The sequence below is a fragment of the Phocoena sinus genome, chromosome 14 (assembly GCF_008692025.1).
Source record: "Phocoena sinus isolate mPhoSin1 chromosome 14, mPhoSin1.pri, whole genome shotgun sequence".
NCBI classification, from domain to species: domain Eukaryota; kingdom Metazoa; phylum Chordata; class Mammalia; order Artiodactyla; family Phocoenidae; genus Phocoena; species Phocoena sinus.
This window is the reverse complement of record NC_045776.1, coordinates 17612345-17639984: the sequence shown is the minus strand read 5'-3', so window position 1 is coordinate 17639984 and position 27640 is coordinate 17612345. Positions and strand designations below refer to the sequence as shown.

Genomic DNA, 27640 nt, shown 5'->3' with positions numbered 1-27640 from the left:
CACCATCTCACTCTCCCTTCTCCCGACTACCCAGGTGGTCTCATGACTTGGGGGAAGTAAATCTAGTTATTTTTCATCTAAAAATGGAGTACCTTTGAATCACAGATATGTATGTATCTACTGATTATGTATGTTTGTTCAAGACTATTGCTTTTAAAGTCAACCTTTTTAGAAAACTCAACAAAAAATCAGCTGATATAAAAAAGATTTCTACATTGATAATATGGTAGGGTTTCACTTGAAGTATGCTAATGTTTCTAAAATTTTAATTTCCACCAAAAATACTTAATAGTGTTTTACTACTAAAAATGAGATACGATGATCTAATATGTCATCTGTCATCAAGTTTGCAGGAGGATAGCTTTGTCTCAGTAATTATGTTGAATAATACAAAAGGAGAAAAAGATCAAATGCCTACTAAATCCATGCAATGTGGTAGGTGCTTTTACATTTTCTTCAATTTCATTAGATTAGAATGTACAGATGAGTGATCTAAAAGGTATGCATTAAAAGGGAAGGTAAGAAAATCAAGGCCATCTCCACATTTTCTGCTGTAGTTCTTAAAGTAGTTTTTTTTGTTTGTTTGTTTCTTTTTGGTTTTGTTCTTGTCTTTTAGTTAGAGAAAGAGGAAAAGAAATCAAACCGCAGTTGTACCTTCAAGGATTGAAGACCCTTCCCTTTGTTTGAACCTTAATAGTGGAATCTTATATGCAGGAGAAAAAGTCACCCTCTAGTAGTTTATTGGAGATAAATGGAAAATTTAGGGGGTTAGTCTCTGATTGGTAATTAATTAGTTCCACACGGTTTTAAAAATATAATTGACATACAGCAGGTATAAATAGAATACATAGGAAAAGGGGAAGAAGCAATTAATTCTGACTGAAAACTAAATTCATTAAAACATTCCAATTTCAAATTTCTTTATCAGGTTGGTGATCATTCTGCAGGTACTGTATCTCTTCATTAGAGTAATAGATTTTTCCCATTCTCAAAGAAATAACCCCATCTCTTGGTTTCATCAGAATAAACTTTTATCAGTCTGTCTCAAAATATAGCCAGCAAAAATGTAAAGCAACGTTAAGTCATTTGACCAAATTGTATTGTACACATACTCAAGAGTATGACATTGTTCTAGATGCTGGATATTAAAAACAATATGATATCCCATTTAATTCGGTGGTCTCCATCTCCACTTGGATGTTTATAGCTACTTTAAACCTGTCATCTTCATCTATAAATTTTCTTTTCTCTATTTTTTTCTATCACTCTTTGTCATTGCCACCCATTTTATTACATACATACGTATCTCCTAGCTAAATATGCACTAATTTTGGAAGTGTTCCTATAATCTATTATGTGATGATTGATGGTTTATTAATGGATTAAAGACTAAAATATTTCTTTGGTTAAAAGCATTTTATTTTAAAAGATATCATGATTTTATTTTATTTTTATAATAAAAAATTTAATCATGATAAATGAATAATAATCACTATATGGAGAAAGCATCTCAATCAGCCTTGGTGTGGAACAGCACATTTCTATCAGTAATAGTGATTATACGGCGGGGGCAGGGCGAGTTGATGTTGATAGGATCTCTTTGGATGAAATATATCTCACTTCACCTGAGTTGGAGGTTTTGACTAGGAACTCTGAGACTCATTAGACTAGAGCAGTGCTTCCTAACCCAGAACAATTTTGCACACTCCCACCCCTACATTTGGCAACACTTGGAGGCATTTTTGTTTGTCCCAACATGTGGGAGGGTGTGATAACTGGCATGGAGTGGCTTATCCAATGCAAAGTATCAGTAGTGATGAAGTTAAGAAACCCTGGGCTGTAGTAATTAAAAACGGTAAATTTGTTTCCTTCTCTCCAGTTACATTTATAAGATTATATGCATATGCTTACGTGATTGGGGTTGATACAGCAGTTGAGTAGATAATATTTTTCAATGGTGTTTATATAAAATTAAATTACCTAGTATATTTTCTTTTGCATTTAGAATTTTCTGTTTCTTTTAAGAAAAACGGTTTTCTTTCTTTCTTTCTTTTTTTTTCTGCTCCGCGACTAGCGGCATCTTAGTTTCCCGACCAGGGATTGAACCCAGGCCTTTGGCAGTGAAAGCTCAGAACAGAGTCCTAACCATTGAACCTCCAGGGAATTCCCAAGAAAAACAGTTTTCTTAATATATACATTATATAATGTCTATGATAGACTTTTAGACTCTTAATAAGAGTATATAAAATAGATATCATACATAGGGCATATGCTAAAACTTCCTTTATGAACGCTCTGCATATTTAAATGATAAAAGATTAAAAAACAACTGGAAGTAAATGTCCTCCTCAATCTATATATCACAGCATATTTTTTATCTTTTCTCCCTCTTTCGTTCCCTTCCTCATTCAGTAGCTATTTATTCAGTGCTAAACATAGCTGTGGGCCCTGGGGAATATAATGACGCACAAGGCGGTCATGGTCCCTGTCTTCATGGAGCTTATTGTCTCTTTTAGGAAGGCAGGTAACCAAATGAGCAATAAAACAGGCTGGTAAGAGCTATTATAGAGAGAGTTTACAACTATGGGAATGGCCAGTGTAGCCAAGGGCAATGACGTGTCAACAGCTGGAAGATAATCACAGTATGTGGAAATGACAGGGGCTAATGTCAAAGAATGTATTCAGAAGGCAGTATTAAAACTATTTAAAAGGTTGGAGCAGTTTGAACTCTATGAAGTCATTTTAATTTTATATAAATTGAGAATTTCTTTTTATGCAGCGTAAGTAAATAAGAAGGATAAAGGGAACAGAATGACAATATCTTAATTAAATTTAATTGAGGTCACATATTTGTGTTGTCTTTGTCAAATATTTTGGTTCTACTTCTTTATTCATCAGAACTGTGATTTTTTTTAATACTCATTACAAATACTCAAAAACTTATTACTGTATTGCTGGCACTATTTTAGGTGCTGTGGAAGTCATAAAAGAGCTGAAAACATGCAGGTATTTATAGTATAGTTGTACATATGTTTCATATAACATTTAATGAAGCATTAATATGTAAAGCACTTCCTAGAAAAGTGCTTGGTACACACCAAACATTTTATATTTTTATATATTGGCCTCTATTTTATTTTCATCACAGTTATTATTGTAAGTAAGGAGCATTTGAAAAGAATGTGTGAACCTGCCTGGTAACCTGTGGATATATACCTGTTTATGCTGAAAGAATTAAACATTTTAACGATGTGCTGTGGAACCCTCCAGGCGAAATTAGTGGTGAGGGCGGAGCGGCTGCAGAATTAGATTTCCTAGATTCTCGTGACACCAGGTGGATCGGAATCATTCATTCGGCCTTTTGAAAGCACAGTTTTGTATTGTTGGCATTCTCTGCAAGAGTGGTTGATCTACTTTGTTAATCTTCTCAAGTTTCTTTAATTTTTTTTTTTTTTTTTAGTGATTCTGTAATTCCTTTCCTGGTTCTTTCCCACCCTGCAGCACCCACCGCCTGCTGCCAGACTAGGGGGAAAAAATGTGATTTGTAATCTCAGAGTGGCTGCTTAATTTTAAAACATATTTAAAATTTTGTTTTTGGTGGAATTAATTAAATAACGAAAGTTTATATTCTCCGTACATTGTAGTTTCTTTGCTATCTTAGTACTCATCTGACTCACTTTTCATTCTTTTTATAACTTTGTTTGCAAGTTAATTCTTTAAAAGCTCTGCCAGAGGCAATGATTGGTGCTCTTAGTTAATTCAACTTTCCATCCTCCTCTAAATCATTGGCTAGATATGAATAGTCTTTAAAATAAATTGTGAGATTTAATCAGTGTAATGTAGTAGAATAATGATGTGCATCTCTAGAGGCGTTATACTCATTCCAGTGCATGGATGTTTATATCTTCAGCAGTTTGATGCCATTTTATCATGTTTCCAGGCTGAAGTAAACATATTTCATGCACCTGCTTACTTAGTTTTCTTTGAGGTCTAGCATTTTACTTCTTTCTTTATATTCCATGAATGAATATATAATTACAGTTTGAGACGTGATTTGTGTGTCATTATGATAACGAAGTAACACAGTCTTCATAAAAATAAATATATGTAGTAAGTACTGCATTTTGATGTCCTTCGGGCTAAGGTCCAGGACCTTATTTTTTGTTCCCAAATGACCCAGTACCAAGCTCTTAGCAGGCACTTAACTGAGGAATAGACCTTTTATTTATTTACATTTATTTAAAAAATTTTTTTACTTTTTAAAAATATATTTATTTTTTATTTTTGCCTGCGTTGGGTCTTAGTTGCAGCACGCGGGATCTTCATTGTGGAATTGCTCGGTCATTTGGTAAATGTGAGTGTAATTATAAAAAAAAACCTGCCAAACTGTTTTCCAAAATAGCTGCAAAATTTTACGTTCCTGCTAGCAGTGAATGGTATTTCCTGTTGGTCTGTATCCTTACCAGCATGACATAGTCAGGCTTTTTTTTTTTTTAGTTAAAAAATTTTTTTGAAAATTTTGGTCATTCTAAGACATGCATAGTGATGTCTCATTGTGATTTTAATTTGCATTTCCCTAATGACTAGTGATGTTGAGCTTGTTTTCACATGATTATTTGCAATCCATATATCCTCTTTGGTGAAATGTCTGTTTAGGTCTTTTGTCCAAGTTTCTTTTTCTTTTAGGTTGCTTGTTTTCTTATCGTTGGGTCTTTAGAGTTCTTCATATATACAGGTCCTTTAATAGATATGTAATCTTTTCAAATATTTTTCTTCAGTTTTTGGCTTGTCTTCATTTTCTTAACAACATCATTTATAGAACAAAAGTTTTAAATTTTGATAAAGTCCAATTTATCAGTTATATCTTTCATGACTCACGCTTTTAGTCATCTAAAAACCGCATTGGCAAGCCCAAAGTCATGCAGATGTTTACTTCCAGAAGTGTTACAGCTTTCCATTTATATTATGACTTGGTTTTTCCATTTGTTTGTTTATAAGTAGCATTCTTGCTTGTTTCATCCTTTTTAACATATAGCATATCTTCTACCATATCTTAACTTACTATCCATACTTAAAACAGCTTAACGAGTTTTGCCTCTAGTCTCTCAAGCCCTTGTTTATTTACTATCTATACTTATCACTTCTTAATGGGTTTTATCTATCCAAATGTTTTTCTTGTTATCTGTAGAAGAACTTAATATTCTCAATAATGAAGTCAGAGCATATCACAATATTTATCTAAGTTAATACTGTGAGAAATTATTGGCATATCACAAATGCCTTTTGTGTGATCTTACTTCAGAATATTGCTACCAATTAAATGTGTCATCTACTAGGATAGTATTAAAACGAGTCCTGTGTCTTTATTTTCAAATCAATTATTCATTGTGTGTTAAGAGATTAAGAGGTCAAAAGCTTTCCTACTTATGTGTGTAGGATTGGCAATAACAGAAGTAATCATAAGATAAATTTGTTCTTTGAAATGTACATATTCTGTTTTTGACTGCAAGTGGCTTATATATAAACAGATGTCCTAAGGTGTCTGCCAATGTAGTTCTAAAAGGAGTGAAGCAGTGCTTAATAAAAGTTTAAAAAAAGACAACTAAATGAGTTCATGAAATAGAAAAAAAGGTCAAATGTTGAAGGTAGTAAGTACTTCTAGAGAAAAACATAATTTAATAAAATAAGCCAAAATTAGTAATAATAAAAGCAATGGTAATAGTATTAATGATATTAATAAAGCTGTTTATTGAGCACTTATTATATCCCAGGTGCTACACTAAGCTATACCACTTGTATCCATTATTGAATTTAATAGCTAATGTACCACTGTCTCATGTCTTGTTTTCATTGAGTTGCATACGAGGATACAAGGCAGCTTGGCTGAGTTGCCAGAAGTTATTACTTTTCACTGGTTGCCTTTTTGGGACTGTCTGCAAGTATAGATCAAACTCTCTGCCTTCATAATTGACTTCAAACAGCTTCTTCTGGCTCTATACAAACTAAATTTCTGGACTGCGCTGACGATGAGAAAGAGAAGTTATAGGGTTACCCTTACTTGTCCTAAAATCTCAAGTCTTAAAGTTCTTGTTTACTGTCATTGCACGGCCACCAACCCTGGCAGTCTTGTGGTTATATTTACCACCTGTTGACCTGTTGTCTCCATGTACCATGCTGGAGCCTTAAAGAATAAAACATATTCCCTTCCTGCTTCATATTTTCTGTTAGCACCCTGTTTCTCATTGCCTTTAGGGCTCTCACCTTAACTGACCTTTTAGCCTCATTTTTGCCTTTGCTACCCACTTCTGTAGCTACATCAGGATCCTTTAGCATATTGTCCTGTCTTCCTTGAATTTTTTTTCACTTTTTGTCATTCCATGGTAAATTCTCATATATACTTTAAGATGCAACTCAAATATTTCCTTTCCATGAGGTTCTTTTTGACATGTGCTCTCTTCCTCACCCCATCCCAAGCAGACTTAATTGATTTTTCTTCAGATGCTCACTGTATTTTCACTTAAAAAATCTATATTTTCCACAAAGCTCTACGTTTCTCTAAATTCCTTGAGTTTTCCCCTTTTCATTTTTATCCCCTTTACCTAGCACAACCATCATTCCAAAAAAAAGTCGAAGACTCTTCCCTCCTTGTCCTTCCCTATGTTCAATGCCCCCCCTCAAAAAAAAGTTGATTTTCTCCCCATTTATACCATCTTTATTTTTTTAAAAATCTAGATCATTGGTTTTCAAACATTTGAAACAAAGTGGTATCCTTTCTTCAAATAAAAAGCACAGCATACACTGTGCTTGCGCACGCACTCCCACAGATGAAAAGGTAAAGTTGGGGACTTTGAAGGGCTCCGTTTTCCTCCTGGCACTTCTAGGGAACTTGTAAAGGGCTCCAAGAAGTAAGGTTTGCTACTTTAGAAAGTAGAAAGTTTTGCACTGGCCTTGTTGCTATGTCTGTTTTTGAGTCCTTCCACATCATTCTTCATGTTGTTTCAGGAGAGATCTTTCTAAAACACAAATCAAATTATTTCTCATGCTTATATTTTGTTAATGAGTCCCCATGGCCTCACCTCACATGTGAGCTTCTTGGGAGGTAAGGGTGTCTCCTTCACTTTGTGTCACCTGGTATGGCTAGTTCTTGGCACGGGCTTGGTATGTAGTAGCCTGGGTGTTGAAGAGAATGAGGGAACTTGGCCCGGTTACTCATTTTCTTCATATTTGTGGCTTTGCTTTACTCAGATGGGCAGTGCCAACCCCTTTCTTATTCAGATCCCTCCCATCTTTCAGGCCCAAATCTTCACTCCCTGTTTCAAAGCTGTCCTTAGCTTTAGCAGCTTTTATCAGTTTACCTTTCTTTGATTTCTAAAGCAAGTTACTGTGGTGATAAAGAACAACATGCTGATTTATTTAGTGCACCTTTTTTGTTACCGCTTGGTGGTATAACCTCTGTCTGGGTAATCCTAGCAACAACAACAAAAGCCATAAATGGTTTCAAAGGTACTTTCTTATCCAGGAGGATATACTTTACCCCGTTTTGAGATATATACGTTGGGTTTCTCAATCAGCCAGAGGTCATTATTTTAAGTTTATGCTTTAGTACAGTTGTGTGTCAAGACAGATTTGCCTTTGTTTCTCAACATGTTGTAGGTTGAACAATAAATCTTCGTTTTATTGTGTCTTCTGAAACCAAAATTGCTGTTGAGTCAGCTCATAGCCTGCAAATCAAACAGAAATCTTTGAAAAAGTACATGCAATGAATTAAAAGTATTAGGTGTGATTTTTACCTTGGATGTGTTTCAGGTTCTGGTTGGGAAAGAGTAATAATAAAGCTTTATCCCCTTACATTAATATTCTATTGCTATAGTATACTTCCTAATTATGTTTTCTGTTTCTTGTGTATTTTTCAGTGAGTGTGTTTCCTCTGTTGCTTTCAGAATTGTTTATAATTGCATTTCATGTGAGAGCAGTTTTCTTAAAACAAAACAAAACAAAAAGAAAGTGCTAACTAGGAAAAATGTATTTCATCCCATTAAAAATAACTATCAAAACTTATGTTACCAAATGACTATTATATTTGTATTCAGGCTTGAAGACATTTTCTTTATTTTTAACTATATTTTTCATTTCTCTAATTGCTCTGTGGCCTTTATTAAACTACCTTGTTTTTGATAAATTGAAATGATCTCTATTTAGATTTAGGGATAAATACCTTCACTATTTCTTATAGGAAGGCTTTTCTCTGAGACATCTATAATGTTATATTTTATATTTTTGATGTTATTGGGGAAGGAAAAGTGGATACTGTGTCTTTAATGGAAAGCAAAAGGTTATCTTTCTCTGGCCTTTGTGTGTATGTGCTGATGTGGATGTAGGCAGCCAGACAGGCAATGTGTGCAGAGAGACTAGGGAACTGGCTGCGGATCGATAGACGTGGTGTGAAGTGAATTAATGCGAGGCAGACCGTCTGTCTGTCATAAGGATTGCGGGGAATGCGGAGCGGTGTGGTCAGTCAATGAGGAGATCTGCTTCCAATAAATTCAAGCCTGCTGCCTGAAAATAAATTCTAGATATGCACCCCCTCCCTTCCTTATTGTGAAATTTTACTTTATTCAAAGTAAATGTATGTATCAGATTCTTGCCTCATGTACTTTAATTGGACCACTGGAAAACCACAGTTGGGAAAAACTGATGAAATAAAAATACCTGCTATTCTTTTAGATCCATTTTTCAGTCTCAGTGGAAATCTACATTTTAATGGGAATCAGAAATATAATGTTTGTTAATATTTGTAAATATTCTGGTATACATTTTTCTTTCTGAGTCCTAGGAATATTGTTTAACACTTCCCTCTAATCTCCAATAAAATAATAATGAATTTAAATGGTTTTATATTGCAGTACTGGTTAAAGTGCTGTGTTTTAAATGTTATTCTATTAAAATTTAGGATTTAGTCTTTGATTGTTAAGTTAATCACATGACAGTGAAGTCTTCTGAGTTCACATTATTAATCATTACTCAGATATTATTAGCCAATAGGAAAAAAATGTTTATAAAGGTATTGGGTTGACCAAGAATTTCCTTGGGATTTTTCCATAACAACGGAAACCCAATAATTTACAAGCTTTTGAAAGATAAATCTTATAATAATGGACCTGATTTTACAGATGGGAAGAGGCAAGTGCAGTTTTATCTCATTGATTTTGAAAACTGTATTTCCATATTTACATTAAAAATGTTTTTCTAAGGTGATTAAAAATATTGCATACAAATGGGACAGTTGTCTATATACATCTCTCACAATGAATAGTGGTCTAAGTATTTAGAAATCTAGATGGCGTGAAGATCTCATCATACTCTTCCCTGTCCTCTGTTTCTTACTTCTGCTGCTGCCACAGCCAAGCCTCCTTCCTTTCTCTGCTGTGTCCAAACTTACTGATAACAGTTTTCTCCTCCATTCCATTTTTTCCTTGTTCTCCTTCTGATTCACAGTGTAGAACCCATTTATACCTATTGTCTTTATAATGTGTTTTCATTTTTTTTATTTTGTGAATCTGGATTTGGTTTTTTAAGTACCTCACATTTTCCCATGACTTCTTTGTATCTTTTTTTATTGTATCTCTTTGTTGCCCCTTTTTATTGTATGTCTTTCACCAAAGCACACTTACTATTATTTTATAGTATATTTAAATAGCATAATTTGTGTCATGGGATTGAAGGTATTGAGTTCTATTCACGATGTATTTATTGAATCTTTATGAGATGTTCTTTACTGCCAAGTATTTTGTGGATATTCAGAAAATGAATGTCTTAGATTTTATGGCATAGTTTGACAGATAAGATCACTTGCATCAAGTACATAAGAAAATAGCAAAGAACTGCCATATATTTAATTGACAGTGCTTATAATCTTGATTATCAATATGCAAGAAACTGAAGCCTCCATGTTGATGTCCTAATATTTCTCAGGAATATTTCATCATCTTACTGATAGTGGAGAGTGATGAGGTGACTTTTATGTTTCAAAAAGTTTAGTTTTTTAATACCAGGAAGAAAGTGATACATTTTTTTTCTGGTCATTGTGTTTCATTGCAAATAGCATTGTATTGTGGCATAACCTCAATTCTTTTTAGTGACAGTGATGTAGTACCTTCTATTGTATCTTTTTTTTTAAAGTTAGGTTTATTGAGTATAATTTATATGTAGTAAAATTCACTCTTTTTAGTGTACAGTTCTGTGAATTTTTAACAAATGTAGATAGTCATATTTCTACTCCCACGATTAAAGTATAGATGATTTTCTTTATTCTAAAATAGTTGCTTAGACCATTTTGTAGTCAGCCTTCCTATCACACCCCGAGCCTCTGGCAATCACTGATTTGATTTGTATCCTATAGTTTTACCTTATGCAGAATGTCTGCTGTCTATTATGTCTGCCTATTATAAGATAGTAATGTAGCATGTAACTAAATACTGTGGAGGTTAGAAATATGGAGGTTATGGCTGGGAATTTAAAAAAATGTTTCTTTTTTTTTTGGCAGGTAATGATTACCATGCTTAGAAGGGTTAAATAATGGGTTTTGCTCATCTTTTACCATAACTTTATGGTCCAAAAGTTCAAAAGGAAATCTTCTATCATTTCCTTAAAACAAACTTATTAAAATTAGCTTCAAATGATCTATGCCATTTGTATTTGATTGTAGTAATTTGGCCTTTCCATTCTCAGTATCTCTTACCTTTATATCTTCCAACAAAGGTTGGAATCCTAGGTATTTTGTTATCATGACAATGCCCAGTTAGACTTCAAGTTAAGATATTTTAGCTGATCCTTAAAAATGGAAATATATAGAATTTTGAAGTAACCAAATCAATCTTTTTGTATTGATTTGTAAACAAAATAACCCAGAGAATTTGACTATAAGAACTAACAGAATGAGTTACAAATATGGTCAAAATCAAGAATATAGTTTAATTTTTTAAATTAAAAAGGGAACATTACTCCTTCCTGACACAAGAAAAACATTCAGGGTGAATTTGTTTTCTTATTGCATAAGTGTTCTATGTGGCCCTTGTCTCCCTGTTTTCTTCAGCTACACGGCAGAAATGATACCAGAAGAGTACACAGAAGCGGTATGGATTTCTTGGTTGATCTGGAATGGTAGAAAAGCAAACTTTTTTTTTTTTTTGTGGAACGCGGGCTTCTCACTGTTGTGACCTCTCCCGTTGCGGAGCACAGGCTCCGCAGGCTCAGCGGCCATGGCTCACGGGCCCAGCCGCTCCGCGGCATGTGGGATCTTACCGGACCAGGGCACGAACCCGTGTCCCCTGCATGGGCAGGCGGACTCTCAACCACTGCACCACCAGGGAAGCCCCAAACTTTATAAAAACAGCTTCTTTGAGATATAATTCATATGCCATTAAATTCACACTTAAAACGGTACAATCCAGTGGCTTCTGGCATATTCTGAGTTGTGCAGCTATCACCAGCATCAATTTCAGAACATTTTCATTACACCAAAAAGAAACTATAGACTCATTAGTATAACTAGATGGAGTCATGCAACATGTGCTCTTTTGTGGCTGGTTTCTTTTACTTAGTGCTTCATTTCCTTGTATTGCTGATTAATATCCCATTGTATGACTTTATCACAATTATCTATTCATCAATAAATTGTGATATATTTATACATTTATTCATCAGTCTTTGGACATTCAGATTGTTTATACACTCTGGCTTTTATGGGTAATGCTGCTGTGAACATTCCTGTACAAGTCTTTGTGTGGACATATGTTTTCATCCCTGGCAGTGGAATTGCTGGGTCACAGGATAACTCTATGCTTCACCTTTTGAGGAACCACCAGACTGTTGACTGTAGAGTGCTGAGAGTGCTTTATATAGTCTAGGTACTAGTCCCTTGTTGGGTATGTGATTTGTGAATCTTTTCTCTTAAGTCTGTGGCTTGTCTTTTTAACCTTATAATAGGGTCATTTATAGAGCAAAAGTTCTTAATTTTAGTGAAATCCACTTTACCAGTTTTTCCTTTTATGGATTGTGCTTTTGGTGTCCAGTCTGGCCTCAGGTACCAAAGATTTTCTCCTACTATTTTTTTTTAAGTTTTATAGTTTTATAGTTTTATGTTCTACATTTAAGTCCATGATTCATTTTGAGTTGATTTTTAAATAAGGTGTGAGCCGTAGTTCAAAGTTCATATTTTTTGTGTGTGGATATCCAGTTGTAGCAGCCCATTTGTTGAAAAGGCTATCTTTCCTCCATTGATTTGCTTTTTGCACCTCTGTCAAATAACATTGGACATGTTTGTGTTTGTCTTTTTCTGGTTTTCTATTCTGTTCGCTTAACCTAAAACCAAATAGTTTTAATAATTTTAAATGATAAGTCTTGAATGGGGCTGGCTGATTTTTCCTACCTTATTTTTTTTTCAAAAATTCTTGTAGCTATTCTAGTTCCTTTGTCTTTCTATATAATTTTAGAAATATTTGGCTGTATGTACAAAAAATCATGCTGGGATTTTGATAGGAATTACATTAAACCTGTATACAGAAAATTGATATCATTATTACTATGTAGAACCTTTCAACCTATGAACATGGTATGTCTCTCCATTTCATTTATTTATACCTTCGATGTTTTGTCAGTGTTTTGTAGGTTTCATCTACTTTTTTTTTTGTATTTACGTCTTTTCAGTCTTTTTTTACAGTATTTCAGTCTTTTTTGAACCAGCGTTACTAGTATTTTTCTTTTAAGTTTAGGTGTCCACGTATTCATTGTTAACATATAGAAATATAATTAAGAATTTTTTTCTTGTATTTTGCAGCCTTGCTATACTCACTTATTAGTTTGCTTATTTTTTGTAGATTCATTTAGATTTTCCACATAGACAGTTATTTTTTCATTGAGTAGGATTACCTCATCCATTCCAAACTGTATGTGTTTTCTTTTCTTGCTTTATTGCACTGGCTAGAAATTTCCAATGCTGTGGGGTTTTTTTGTTTTGTTTTGTTTTGTTTTTACATCTTTATTGGAGTATAATTGCTTTACAATGTTGTGTTAGTTTCTGCTATATAATGAAGTGCTATATGTATACATATATCCCCATATCCCCTCCCTCTTGCACCTGCCTTCCACCTTCCCTATCCCACCCCTCTAGGTGGTCACAGAGCATTGAGCTGATCTCCCTGTGCTATGCAGCTGCTTCCCACTAGCTATCTATTTTACATTTGGTAGTGTATGTATGTCAATGCCACTCTCTTACTTCATCCCAGCTTCCTCTTGCCCCTCCCTGTGTCCTCAAGTCCATTCTCTACGTCTGCGTCTTTTTTCCTGTCCTGCCCCTAGGTTCATCAGAAGGATTTTTTTTTTTAGATTCCATATATATGTGTTAGCATATGGTATTTGTTTTTCTCTTTCTGACTGACTTCACTCTGTATGACAGACTCTAGGTCCATCCACCTCACTATAAATAACTCAATTTTGTTTCTTTTTATGGCTGAGTAATATTCCATTGTATATATGTTAAATAAGAGTGGCATTGTGGACATCTTTACTTCATTCTTGATCACAGAAGGAAAGCATTTAGCCTTTCACTGTTAAGTATAATGTTAGCTGCAGATTTTTAGTAGGTGCTTTTATTAACTTGAACAAGTTCCTCTCTCTCTTCTATTTGTATTTTTCTGAGGGTTTTTTTAAATCATGAATTGGTGTCAAATTTTATCAAGTTATTAACATGGTCATATGATTTTTTTTCTTCTTTAACCTCTTAATATTTTGGTTTACATTGATTGATTTTTTGAATTAATGTAAGGATCGTGTTACACTGATTCAGAAATCAATGTAATACTTATATTTTGTCAAGGATTTTTTTTTTTTTTTTTTTTTTTTTTTTTTTTATTCGTTACGCGGGCCTCTCACTGTTGTGGCCTCTCCCGTTGCGGAGGACAGGCTCCGGACGCGCAGGCTCAGCGGCCATGGCTCACGGGCCCAGCCGCTCCGCGGCATGTGGGATCCTCCCAGACCGGGGCACGAACCCGTGTCCCCTGCATCGGCAGGCGGACTCTCAACCACTGCGCCACCAGGGAAGCCCTGTCAAGGATTTTTGAGACTATATTCATGAGAGATATTGATTTGTAGTTTTATTTTTTTTTTTTGTTTGTACAGTTGGCCCTTGAACAACATGGGTTTGAACTGAGTGGGTTCATTTATATGTGGATTTTTTTCAGTAGTAAATACTACAGTACTACATGATCTGTGGTTGGTTGTATCCATGGATATGGAGGGCCAGCTATAAGTTACACCCAGATTTTTGACTACACAGAGGTTTGGTGCCCCTAACCCCTGCATTGTTCAAGGGTCAACTCTATTTTCTTTTTTTCTGCCAAGATATATAGGATTTTATAACCCTTACTTTGTTTTGGAAAGCATCGATCAAAGAACCAGTTTCAGCATAGATACTTCTTGGTCTTTCAACCTTGGTTACTTTGAGATATCCACGTTTGCTTCTTAAGCTCTGTTCCAAAATACTGAATGCCCTCAGTTGAACAGTTGTCTAGTATAGCCCAAGAACACCATGGAGGACTTCACAGTAATTATACTCAATATCATGTGATTCCATGACTTCTCATGCTTGTGCTGTGATATTCTGTCATGCCTCCTATCCTGCCCTGAGCAACTCAGTCCCTGGGAGGACTTACTGGTAAAAGGATATTGGGGTTGAAATCGGAAGATCTACACATCAATACTAGTTCTTGAATTTAGTAGCTGTGTTATGCCGAGCAAGTACTTGACCTCTCTGATTAAATGAGATAAATTTAAATGGATTTATAAACTTGTTACACATAAATACTAGCTTTATTTTCATGGAATCCATTAATTTTACAGGAAAGGAAAATACTAATAATAAAATGATTGTTGCCATCTAAACTGTTCCTTAATATCATTTCCCTGTTTCTCTGATCATTTTCAAAATTATCAACTGTTAAGCATGGAATGAGACTGAAAGATTTCAGAGATTTATAGTTTGGTTTAATGATCTAAAACAATGATCTTTGATTTTGGGCTTAAGCAGTAAGTCTGTAGAAATGTGGCATTTACCTTCTTATCTCTTCTTTGTGATTATTTTACTGATAACCATCTTTAATCAAATAATTAACATAATATTATTTTTCTAGTAATTCCCCTTTATTTTAAAATTTTATCTTGAAAACCTAACAACAAAAGTGATGCTGTAAAGGGATGGCCTTTGTCATTTTTTGTTATTGAGGACCATTCATTTAGCACTGTTCATTCTTTTGTTGGAGCAATACTGAATAAAGTGGTTGCACTAAAATGACGTTCTCCTCCCCAAATTTAAATTGTTAGGCCTTGGAACTACCTACTGGTAGGTCTACTTCTGGATCATTCATGGTGGTTAATGACTAAGATTCTTCCTCTTGGTGCCTTTCATAAACCTGAGGCAGCAAGGTTGAATTTCATATAGAAATTCAGTTAATGCGTCTTGGAAGAAAAGAAATCCTGGAATATTTGTAGCTTCTGGTTTTAAAAATATTGTGTTGGATTTTATATGTGCAGTTATCGAAGTACTTATTAAGAGGATTTGATTAAAATGTTCAACTCCTGAAGTAAGTTCCAGTGGGTGACATTTTTATATACCATGATTGAGCAATACCTCTTGGTAACCATGTGTAAAACATTGGACACCCCCACCTATCCATTGCCTAATTAGATGCAAATTGACAACAAAATATAGGCATTCTCCTCTTTTTGAAAGTTTGCTTTACAACCCTTCACTTTTATGAAAGATTGTCGTTAGTACCTGTTTTTGCTGATTGAAAGATAGCTAAAGAGGATTTTCGCTTTTATGAAAAAAGACAAAAGGCAATAATAGCACTCAGCGTTTGTTTAGCAGTGAGCTGTTATAGAGCCAGGCACACCAAGAGCGGCTTAGAGTGGCACCACCAAGCTCCTTCCCTGGGAACTAGCTCAGCATCTCAGCATCAAGCTGCCATTGGTTTGAATTGTGTCTGTGAGCATCTGTGCTTTGTCTTGAATTCTGTGCATTTGTTAGGAAGATGTGTCCTAAGGTGATTGCTTCTTTGCTTTATATCATTCTGGCTTACAAAAGGTTTCACAGCAGTGCTCTACTTTCAGATAGTGGAGGGGGGGAACCTATGTATCATCAAAGATGGGAAAATAGGTAAGTAAGGAAAAGACCTTTGTATGAACTTTCAAATTCTCAGGTGGTTTACAGAATGGAAGTTTTTGGTGCCCTGATCTAGTTCACCTGTCTGCTTTCAGTTAGGTTCTTTCAGTTCCATAATTATCTGACCTCATATCTAATTCCTTCAGAGACAGAGAGATATTATGCTCTTGGGGCAATGCATTTCAGGTCTTTTACACAAAATCAGAACACAAATCCCTCTTTTGTCATCATCCTTCTTCCCAACCCCCAAATTATAAGCAAACTAATATTAAAGAGAAGTAAACTTTTAAAATAGTCCTTCACTCTCTAGGTTTTTTTCTCCCTCTTTTTAGCATACTTATGTCTAAATTTGCTAAGGTAACTGTAGCAAAAACATTGAAAGGAATCAAGTAAAACTGTAATTTACTTCATCATTTTTCTGTTTCCAGATCTTAGTTAAAAGTCAGTATAGTTTGCATCCATGTACATATATATATATATATATATACATATATATATAAAGCAATAGAACACACATGAATATTTTGTTCATTAATTTCTGTCTCTCCCTAATTTTGGTGAATATATTGTATTTTTTTTTAACATATTGCATTTGCATCCAGTAAGTCAATTAAAATGCTTTAAGAGTTTTGGTCCACCTTTCTTTTTTTTATATAAATTTATATATTTTATTTATTTATTTTTGGCTACGTTAGGTCTTCATTGCTGCGAGGGGGCTTTCTCTAGTTGCGGTGAGCAGGGGCTACTCTTCTCTGCGGTGCACGGGGCTTCTCATTGCTGTGGCTACTGTTGCGGAGCACGGGCTCTAGGCGCATGGGCTTCAGCAGTTGTGGCTCGCTGGCTCTAGAGCGCAGGCTCAGTAGTTGTGGCGCACGGGCTTTGTTGCTCCACGGCATGTGGGATCTTCCTGGACCAGGGCTCAAACCCATGTCCCCTGCATTGGCAGGAGGATTCTCAACCACTGTGCCACCAGGGAAGCCCCACCTTTCTTTTAGTTTTTAAAAACTAATCCTTGTGCTTCCCATTTGTTTTAGCTGGGGTCTCAGCAGAAGCCATGCAGACTATTACCACTGCTCCTGATGCCTCAGGGCCAGAAGCCAAAGTCCAAGAGGAAGAGCACGACCTTGTGGATGATGACATCACCACTGGTAACCATGATATCTTTAACGTCCAGTATTGGAAAATGCTTTTAGGTCGTTTACAGTGGGGTTAAATATGTTGATGGAAAGGATGGAAACTTGCACTGATGGAGTGTTTAGTTTTTGATACCCTTTAGTGCCCTTTTTGATATTGAAGTAGAAAGAAGCAGACTGTTTATTTGGTCCAGGTTTGCTCATTGTTGCTATAACAGTGAACCTGCTAGATGTGCATTTGATTTTCCGAGAACCTTCTAATTCAGAGGCTAGGATCATTACTAAAGCCTTGGAACATGTAGAGGAATACACTTATTGTGTTATGAAAAGTTTTGCAATTATAGTAGGGTAAACTGAATATATCAAAGTTGTAATAGCAATTTATGCAACACAGGCTACATGAGGAAACTTACAGATACTCTTTGTACCTGTACTATAGAAATGAATGCTGCTTTTTCAAATTACTTACATTGTTTGGGTATTCAACATTCTTATCTGTATTATTTATCACCTGATCAGGCATAATGTAAAATTTATGAAAGCCGTACACTGCATATGTTCAGCCTATCTTTTTATAGGCTTAAAGCAGTTTCAATTACTGGATCTCCAAATGCATTCAGCTCAATTTCTTTCAATGAACGGAGGATAAAAACAACCTAGTATAAATATTTTTATTGGTATTAAGAATGATAAACTCTTATTTTTGGTGCGTATGGTTAAAATGTAAAATCTGACCATATAAATCTACAACTATTGTGAAGCAAGAAGCATTAACTTAATAGTAATCAATAATTTGAAAAGAAGCATGCCCAGTAAATATCAGTAAAATTTTTAACAATAATTAAAGGGAGGAAAAAAACCCAAAAAACAAAGGGAAGTTGTATTTTTTTTCTCTCCCTTTTTCCTTTTAAAGCTCTGTTGTGTAGCAGGTTCTTTACTGTTATCACCTGACTGCCCTTAAATTTCTTTCACTGGGAAGAAGTTGAGGGAGCTTTATGATCTCCCTTGAAAATTTACAAAGCCTATCTTTAAAAACCTATAGACTTGTGCCACTGCTGCAAATAAGTAGTTGACTACATTGAGGTTGAGAGCATCTGGTTTTCTGCAATAATGAGATGATGGTGGTTGCTCTTACTTTTTAATGTATCAAGTCACTGATTAAAAAAAAATCATCCACCTTAAATATAAATTATTTTGCAAACTTCCAACTTTGCTGAAAGTCATTTGTACTTCACAATTATGGAACTTGTTTCAGCAGCTACTAGAGGAAATTATTTCATTTAAAGATTTTTAAAAACTATTTCTTTATTCAGTTTTCACTGCTTTTTTAAAAATAATGCTATAGCTATGTTTTGTTATTCCCTCTAAATTTTAAAGGTTTTCTTGTCTATAAAAAGTCGTGGTTTAGGGCTTCCCTGGTGGTGCAGTGGTTGAGAGTCCGCCTGCCGGTGCAGGGGACACGGGTTCATGCCCTGGTGCGGGAAGATCCTATGTGCTGCGGAGCGGCTGGGCCCGTGAGCCACGGCTGCTGAGCCTGTGCGTCCGGAGCCTGTGCTCCGCAATGGGAGAGGCCACAACAGTGAGAGGCCCGTGTACTGCAAAAAAAAAAAAAAAAGTCGTGGTTTAAATAATAGAAAGAAGTTGCCTTTGCAGTAGTAGAATAGCTCAATTTGCATTCCAGAATAAAAGCTGAAGTTTTGAGCTCTCTAGTAAGTACTATTAAATCAGTACATTGAAATTTTGAATTATGCTGTGCCGAAGTCACGAGACAGCATTATAGCACATGACTGTGTGCTTATTTTGTTTAAAAAATCAAGAAAAAATGAAAAATCTAGTTTGGAGAGTCAGTTAATGCTACGTAAACTGGGCGTCCGGAGCCTGTGCTCCGCAATGGGAGAGGCCGCAACAGTGAGAGGCCCGTGTACAGCAAAAAAAAAAAAAATAATAAATGAATAAATGCTACATAAACTAAATTTTAATCTGTAAGAGTTCAGTTAAATGTATGTGATGTATGGCTTTTATCAGCTGATTTACTCATTTCATGCCATGAGGACTAGAAGCAAGAATGCTCAATAGCCAAAGAATTTAAATGACGCCAAAGGCTCCCTTAACATGTTGTCAGAGCAGCGAGCATGCTGCCGCCCGTAGATCGTTCAGGCTACCTTTAGATTGTGTGGCTTGATTAAGATGTGGTATAGATTTCTGTGAGGGTTTAGAAGAAAACCATATTTCTTTTTATTGACTAGAATCCTATATAAATTGCATTATGAAAAATATGGTAGGTGCATTGAGAGAAACCTGTTTCAAGCAAAATAATCTTATTTTGGGATAACCAGCATTGTAGAGGACAAGAGGTACTACAAAAGGGAAAACTGGCCAATTTAGCCATTCACTTTGAAAAATCTGATTTTTCCCCTGGCTGTTTAAAAGGAATTCCTCTAATAATATCACCTCAAAACAAATAGAAATCAGGCTTCCCTGGTGGCACAGTGGTTGAGAGTCCGCCTGCCGATGCAGGGGACACGGGTTTGTGCCCTGGTCCGGGAGGATCCCACATGCCGCGGAGCAGCTGGGCCCGTGAGCCATGGCCGCTGAGCCTGTGCGTCCAGAGCCTGTGCTCTGCAACGGGAGAGGCCACAACAGTGAGAGGCCCGCGTACCGCAAAAAAACAACAACAAAATAACCAAATAGAAATTATACCATGACAGATATTTGCTTGAATTCTTATTTGAATGCTGTAGCTAGGCTAATATACATAGTTGTATTAATTTTATTTTTGTAGTAATCTGGGGCTTAATTCTTCAATTAACTGAATTCAACAGCTGACCAAGATAGCAATTAAGATATGAAGTATAATTTAGTGCTTTTGTATAGGCAGAATTTCATATTTGAAATTTTTCTTTTGAGTAAGAGCAAATGAGGTATGAATATTGTCTTAACGACACTTGGATCTGAGCTTGGCAGTCTTTGTGTTTGCTGTATAAAAGTAAAGAAGCATGGATAAAGCTGTGTAAGTGTTGGCGATGATCAATTGGAACTAATTAAATTTATTTGAAATGAAGAGTCTTAACTGGAAGAGGACAGCTGGAAAAACTGGGAAGAAAAATTGAGTCTTGATTGAGACAATTTAAACCTTCACCCTGTCATTTAAAAAATATGCTGCGGCGTCTTTCTAAATCTCTCTTTTAAAAGCTAGTATCTATTGATCGGCTCTACAAAGTAATGCCAGTGTGCCTTGGTCAACACACACCCTCGGTTGTGCTTAGCATTTCAGCCTAAGGTTTATCAGACTCTTTCCTTTAACCAAATATCTTAAATTACATATCAGCGCCTTATTAGCCACTTTCACAGATTAATACTGTTTTATGTAGGAAAAATATTAAAACCTATTCCTAATTTTTAAAAATATTGTATAGTATGCATGGGAAATATACTCCCTCCTCCAAGGGAATTGTTTCACGTTTTGCAATACTCTGTATATTTAAAATCTATTTTAACAACAATAGTAGTGTTTTCTTGAAAGTAAAAAGAATGGCATTAAGATTGTTTCTAGATTATTTATCATTTTAGAGTCACAAGAATATTATTTTATACCTGTGCATTTGCTTTTGTATGTGTACTTTTATTTTTGGTATTGCAGTTTAAATGTTTATGTAGATATATAGTCAGTATTTGTAAATAACATGTTATTTTCATTACAATATGAAGAGGTGATAATTATGTTAATGGAGTAAATCTCACTAAAAACTGATAGACATAGAAAAAATTTTAGATAAATCATTGTCTGTTTTTTAAGGTAGACCTTTTAGGTGAGTTTGTTAATTATCTTTATGCAGTTTTCATTGAGGTAAAGGATGGCATTCTGTGTGAGGATGAAGCTATACATCCCCTAAATGTGGCATTTTAAAACATCTTCCCTTAATATCAGGTTAAAAAGAATTTGGGAAGGCTTTCACTCACAAACCTGTATGGACCCCTTTAAGAAAGTCACTGTATTCTCCTGTGGGTCATACTATAGTGTCCTACCCCTTGTTCAATATGGCAAGGACACAAACTGACCATATAACAGTGATAGTCAGGAGCCACTGACATTGTCAATAAGAGACAACTTGATACTAGATCAGCAGCACAGTGGACAGATTCAACTGCTCACAACAAATGCAACGATGATACATGTATTTGGATGGGTGTGTTGACTCGATATTTGTTGTATTTTTTGTAGCATTTAAATTTAATTTATAAAAAAAGATGAGAAATGCTATGGAAAAAGAAAAAATAGAGAATGGTAAGAGAACTTGAAAGCAGTATCAATTGTTAACTTACTTTGTACCAACCACTTTATTCTTGACACTAACAACGTTTCTTTGAAGTGTGTTCTAGTATATTTGTCCAGATACAGAGATGAGGAAACAAGCTCAGGGGAGGTCATGTTCATGGGACTGTAAATGAGTCCTGCCTGACTCCAGAGCTGATGTGTAGGCTTGAGCACCACCCTGCACTGCCTCATAGTCTCCAACTCATTGAAGTTTGGCATCTTTTCACTTTCTTTTGAAATGGGAGATGATGTCACCATCCACCTTTATTGCTTACAATAGCGAGCATAAGCCTGATATTTGCCGGCTATATTTTTGTCTAGAAGGCAAACTTGTGATTCTAAATTTAGAGCAAGAGATTATCTCCCTTAAGGGGGAAAATCAGCACGTATTTGCTCTTTAAATGTTCTTTTAAAATTTGTTCTTTAAATTATTTAGGACTGCTATCATGTTAAGACCATAAATACAGTTACTGTTCATTACTAAACAGTTATTACATACAGGTAAAATGAAATTTGTATTGTTCTGTCTAGCTTTTTGAAGTCACCAGTATAAAACCGACACCTTAACATAGATTCACACAGCAGAGTCAACATTTCTAGTATATTAAGTTAGAGCTGAAAAGCACGTCTTGTCTGAGACTAAATATTGATTGATTAATTTTACCATTTACTGAGGCTCTGTTCATAAAATGTTTATACATTTGTTTTGACTGAAAGATAGGAATTCATCCTGTTAAAGATAAGCTCTAAGGAACAAAATTTAGGGCATTATATATTCAGAAATCAGAAGCACTTTCTTAGCAGAGAGACAGAGACCTTATAATTCGTAAACTAGAATAAGACTTTCTGCATTGCACCATTTCCCTTTCTCATTCTTTAATTTATAACGGACAGTCTAAAAACAGTACAGATCTATGTGAATTTTAAATCGTTTGTTTTAAACTGTTACCACTACTCTTGTGATTGACTTCAGAATGTTAGCTACTACACAGTATGAGTTTACTGTTATTAAGATTTGGGGTAATTATAAACGACTAGTGCTGTGGTTTACTTACCATGCAGTGTTTTTAAGAAAAATAAGTGTGAATTTCATAGTTTTCTGAAATATGTCTTCAAGTAATTTACCTTTGTTTACATTTTTTTTAATCTGGGAGAAGAAAATTTAAATTAAAATATTTTTTGCTGTTTAGTGTTTAATACTCAGTTTTAGTTATACATTGATAGGATGTTAAGTAGAATATTTCTAAATATGGTATTTGAGAGTTGACAGGAATATTAAAATACAGCCCAAAGTATGGCTTTTTGTCATTCATTTTCTCTTTTCATATTTTCCACTCTGGGTGATTGACTTTCCCTTTCTTTGGTTTTAACTACCACATCCATGTTAAAGACTATCAAATCTGTATCTCCAGCCTAGGCTTGTGTTCTGAGTGTCAGATTAATATGTCCTCCTGCCCAAATGCCCCATAGATACCTAAATACCAAGTCCAAAGTGAGCTCATATTTATTTCTAAAACTCATCTCCTTTTATATTTATATCTCATAAAAGGCATCACTGAGGGTACCATCAACTGCCTAACACCCCAAACCAGAAACCAAGGGATAATCCTGGCTTTCGTACTTTCCAACAGGGTCCACTGGTAGTTGGTACCAGTTCCTGTAAACTGTACCTCTTAAATATCTCCCAATGATTTTCCCCTTCTCCATTTCCACAGAGAATACCTACGTCCAGACTTTAATTTTTTCTACTTTGGATTATTATTATATTCTCCGGTAAACATCTTCCTGTCTCCATTCCCTCCCCTTCCAGTTCATGTCTTTCATTACTCTGAGAGTTTCAAAAGCCACTTCATCACCTTTCACCCTCATTAACTGCTGCTTAATGGTTTCCCATTAATTATAGCACAAAACCCAAACACCTTAGGAGGTATCTAGGGCTCTTCAAATACCTGACCCCTGGCTCTAGCTTCAACAGCTGCTGTAGCAATACTGAACTTAGTTTCTCCAGAGTACCCTGCTGTTTCATGACCCTTACTTTGCCTGTGCCCCTCCATCTGGCTGCTATGCTCTCAATTCTCTCACATGCGAGGTGAAGTTCTGAGAGTGCTCTTTAAAGTTCTCTTCAAAGATGGTGAGTGTCACCATCTTCCCGAAGCCCTCCTGGACCCCCTTATGTAAGATCTCTCAGTCCGTTTTATGCATTTCTGCTGTTGCACTCTGTAACACTGTTAAGTGACCGTTTACTTATCCTCTGTGGGTCACATGTGTGCATATGACTTTTACCTCTGTATATTTCTAGCACTAAAACAGTGCCCTGGTCCATAGCATCCTCTCAGTAAATGTTTATTGAATGAGTGATTGAATTAGTGAAGCCATATGATCACTCATTTCAAAGAGCATTCCTGGGCTTCCCTGGTGGCGCAGTGGTTGAGAGTCCGCCTGCCGATGCAGGGGACGTGGGTTCGTGCCCCGGTCTGGGAAGATCCCACATGCCACGGAGTGGCTGGGCCCGTGAGGCATGGCTGCTGAGCCTGTGCGTCTGGAGCCTGTGCTCCGCAATGGGAGAGACCACAACAGTGAGAGGCCCGCGGACGGCAAAAAAAAAAAAAAAAGCATTCCTTATATACTATATATTTATTTATTTATATATATTTACTATACTTATGCAATATATATATGTATCTCCCTAACCTCCCCACTTTTCCTTAGTGGGTATTCAGTGGCGCAAAAAGTGTTTGTAACAGGTCAGTGAAGGAATATAGGCTTATTTCTGGATAAACTGTCTCTTGACTTCGTGAAGATAAGATTTGGAGAAGATTTAGGAGCATAAGCAGAGAAACAGACTCTTAGGATTCTCAGAGAGTTCCCTTTTTGTGCCTACACTGACCAGACAATGGCAATGTGCTTATAAACAGTGGTCTGAGTTGTCTCTTGAGGCACACGTTTCCCTCTGGGTGTGTCTCTCCCGTTGCCCTGGGAGCTGTGCCACCTCATTTCTAGGCTCAGCTCTGTCAGTGAAAACAGAAATCTCTTGTGTTTTTTCTGGAACTAGAGGTACCAGAGTACCTATTATCCAAGAGATCCCTCTGGGGCTTGGGACACCACCGCTGGAGAAGCAAGGTGGCTTGTATGGGAGTAGGGGAGAGATGGGGAAGTGGGGAGATGCTCACAGGAGGGAGAGAAATATGGAGTTTTTCCAGGAGGCCTGACATTTAACCACACACCACTAAAGAATGAGAGTGTGGAATCCTGTTGTGTGATGGTGCACATAGTGTTTTTGTGCCATTCCCCCAGGTGTCTGCAGTCAGTCATTTAGCACTACGAAAACTTGCTTTTTATTGTCCATTGAAAATTGCAAGTTAAGGTGCCCAGATTTATTGTGTTTAAGCTTATGTTTAAAAGCTTGGCCTGGGGCTACTGGCCTGCAGAAAAGCACAAAAGGAAAAGAGGCAAGAACAAGGACAAAAACATGGCTAATAAATACCATTAGAATCTTCAGTTTCACTTTAAAACTATTTTTAGACTCTTATAGATGGAAAAATCTGCTTAATATCAATGTATTTTGACCAAGAAGGTCTTGGTCATTTAATTCATTTAAATGAATTAAATATCATAAAGAATCGGAAGTGCTATAACATACATTACTTCAGATAGCTGTTATATTGGCACCAAATCTTTTATAATGATATTTTCTAATAATAGCACTTTTATTTTTTTTAATGTGTGTGTATTGACTGCATATAATACTTAGGCAAGGGGTTGGTCAGGTAAACAGTAATTGATACCATCTTAGAAAACTGTTCTAAAATAACATATTTAAAAAGCAGGAACTTAATAGCTATCACAACAGCTCATTAGTATTTACTAAGTACCTAATAAGTATCAGGCTAGGCTCTTTTTAATCCTCACAGCTCACTGTAATTGTCCTCATTATTGCTCCTGTTTTACAAGAGAGGGAAATGAGGCATAGAGTAACTTTCCACATAAAGGCCACAGATAGGAAATGGCAGAGTCAGGATTTGAATCCAGGCCATCTGCCTCTAGAGCTTGTGCTCTTAAATGGAAGTAATTATCAAAACCAGATCATTTAAAAAATCATATAAGAACAAAAAGAAACAAATATATTCATTATGGCATGTTGTTTTCTCTTTGTGTAATATAGAGAGTTCTATTTTAATTTTTAATATAGTTTAATTTTTAACATAGTACAAGGAAATATTCAAAATGTGTAGAAAAGACATGCTGTTTTCTTAAAAAATAAACATGGATAATTAGTACAGGAAGATAATTTTACATATTTTCTAGATAAAATTAGGATTATTTTATGTTTGTATAAAACCACATACATAGTTACACTAACATGTACACAATATTAGATCATAAAGGCTTAAGGTTTGGTTTTTGGATTTAATAGTGTATATATTTTTTGATAAACTTAGACTCAATAGGAACAAAGAAGAAATATTTAGTTGGATAAGAATGTTGTAGCTGTTAAAAAATAAAAGCCCTCCATGGGAGTGAATAACCTTCAGGATGAACTTAAAATTTGGCCTTTTGTGAGCTGTGTAATAATACCTCACGGATAAGAATGAATTTCATTAGATGGTGGCACACTATTATATATCTGTATATTACGTGAATTGCCCTTATAATTGATATCAAACCCGTATGACCAAAAGTTGTAATTCACAAAAGTAATGACAGCAACGTCTCATAATTCACAGACTTTATGTCATACTTGTGAATGATTACTTTTACGTGCAAGCCATGTTAAAGGGGAAAAACAGGTTTTAAAACGGATGTGGAATTTTGAAGAGTCCTTCTTCCTGATACTTTCTAGTCACTTTTAGTATGCAAAGAGATAAAGTGACTACTATCCTTGAATTTTCCCATGATTTCTTGGATTAAAATTAATTGTCATGCATAAAGGCCTTTATTCTTAATTCGAAATTTTAAATCATAAGTGGAAGTTAGTATTTACTATTTGAGGTGAAGACAGTCATAAATCTGAATGTATTTTCTCCACATGATGTAATACACTAGAAAGAGGAGCCTTCCCTCACAGGTAGGATAAAATCAAGTGAGAATATTTACTCTTTTTTTGGGGAGGGTGGGGGTGGGATTATGGTATATCCTAAATAAAAATGCATGAATTAAATGAAGTAAACCTAATTTAAAAGGATTCAGAGAAACTGAATTAGCTACTCTCTCTTTGCCCTTTTTGTATATACATATTTTTTTCAGTGTCGTTGGCATCCCCTGAAAGAAGTGTGAGGAACATCCAATTTGATTCAACAAAACATTAATATGCACCTTGTATTTTTCTATCAGCACATTCTGGGGAGGATATAACAGAGCAAGCATCCTAGTTGAGAAGCTGAAGGTGAAATTTTACAGAGAGGCTATATATTCACACGTAGCTCTACACACACACACACGTATGACATACATGTACCGAGGACAGACTTTAGGTCGGAGAATTCAGAGCACTGGGGATTAGGTAAGGGTAGGAATTGCATTTGAGGTAAGCCTGCATTTGTGACAGAGGTGGAGAGACACGGGAAGAAAAACTTTTGAGCTAAAGCTGTTCGTTTAGAACTTGGTTTGAAATGAAGGCTCTGTGGAGGGCTGAGAAGAGTGGCCAGGCTGGAGCTGATGGCCGGGCAGTACCGTCCAGGATGGAGGGTCTACTGTCAGGTCAGGTGTGTTCATGTGGAATGTGGCAGATTCTACATCCTGTGCTATGTGTTACTTTAAAGCAGGGCTTATTATTAAAGGGATTTATGATGTTGATGGTGTGTATCGGCTTCATGCCCAATGTGCTTAATTCTACTCCCATGGTTTTTCTTTTCATTCAACAGTTAGTTTTGATCACCTTCTAGGTATTGAGTACTTACTAGTTGTTGAGTGTAGGGTGGAGTTTATGCTTCAGAGGGCAACTGATGACTGGTTGTGTTTATTGTTTTGTTGGGAAAT

The 27640-nt window shown here is 35.6% G+C and overlaps 1 protein-coding gene across 1 annotated transcript in view; it reads left to right on the top strand.

Annotated features, from left to right (window-relative positions):
• WDR7 (WD repeat domain 7) overlaps positions 1–27640 on the top strand; it is a 372564-nt gene that overhangs the window by 140815 nt on the left and 204109 nt on the right. Inside the window, 1 exon segment of the mRNA XM_032602743.1 lies at positions 17251–17364. Coding sequence (XP_032458634.1) covers positions 17251–17364 — 114 coding nt within the window.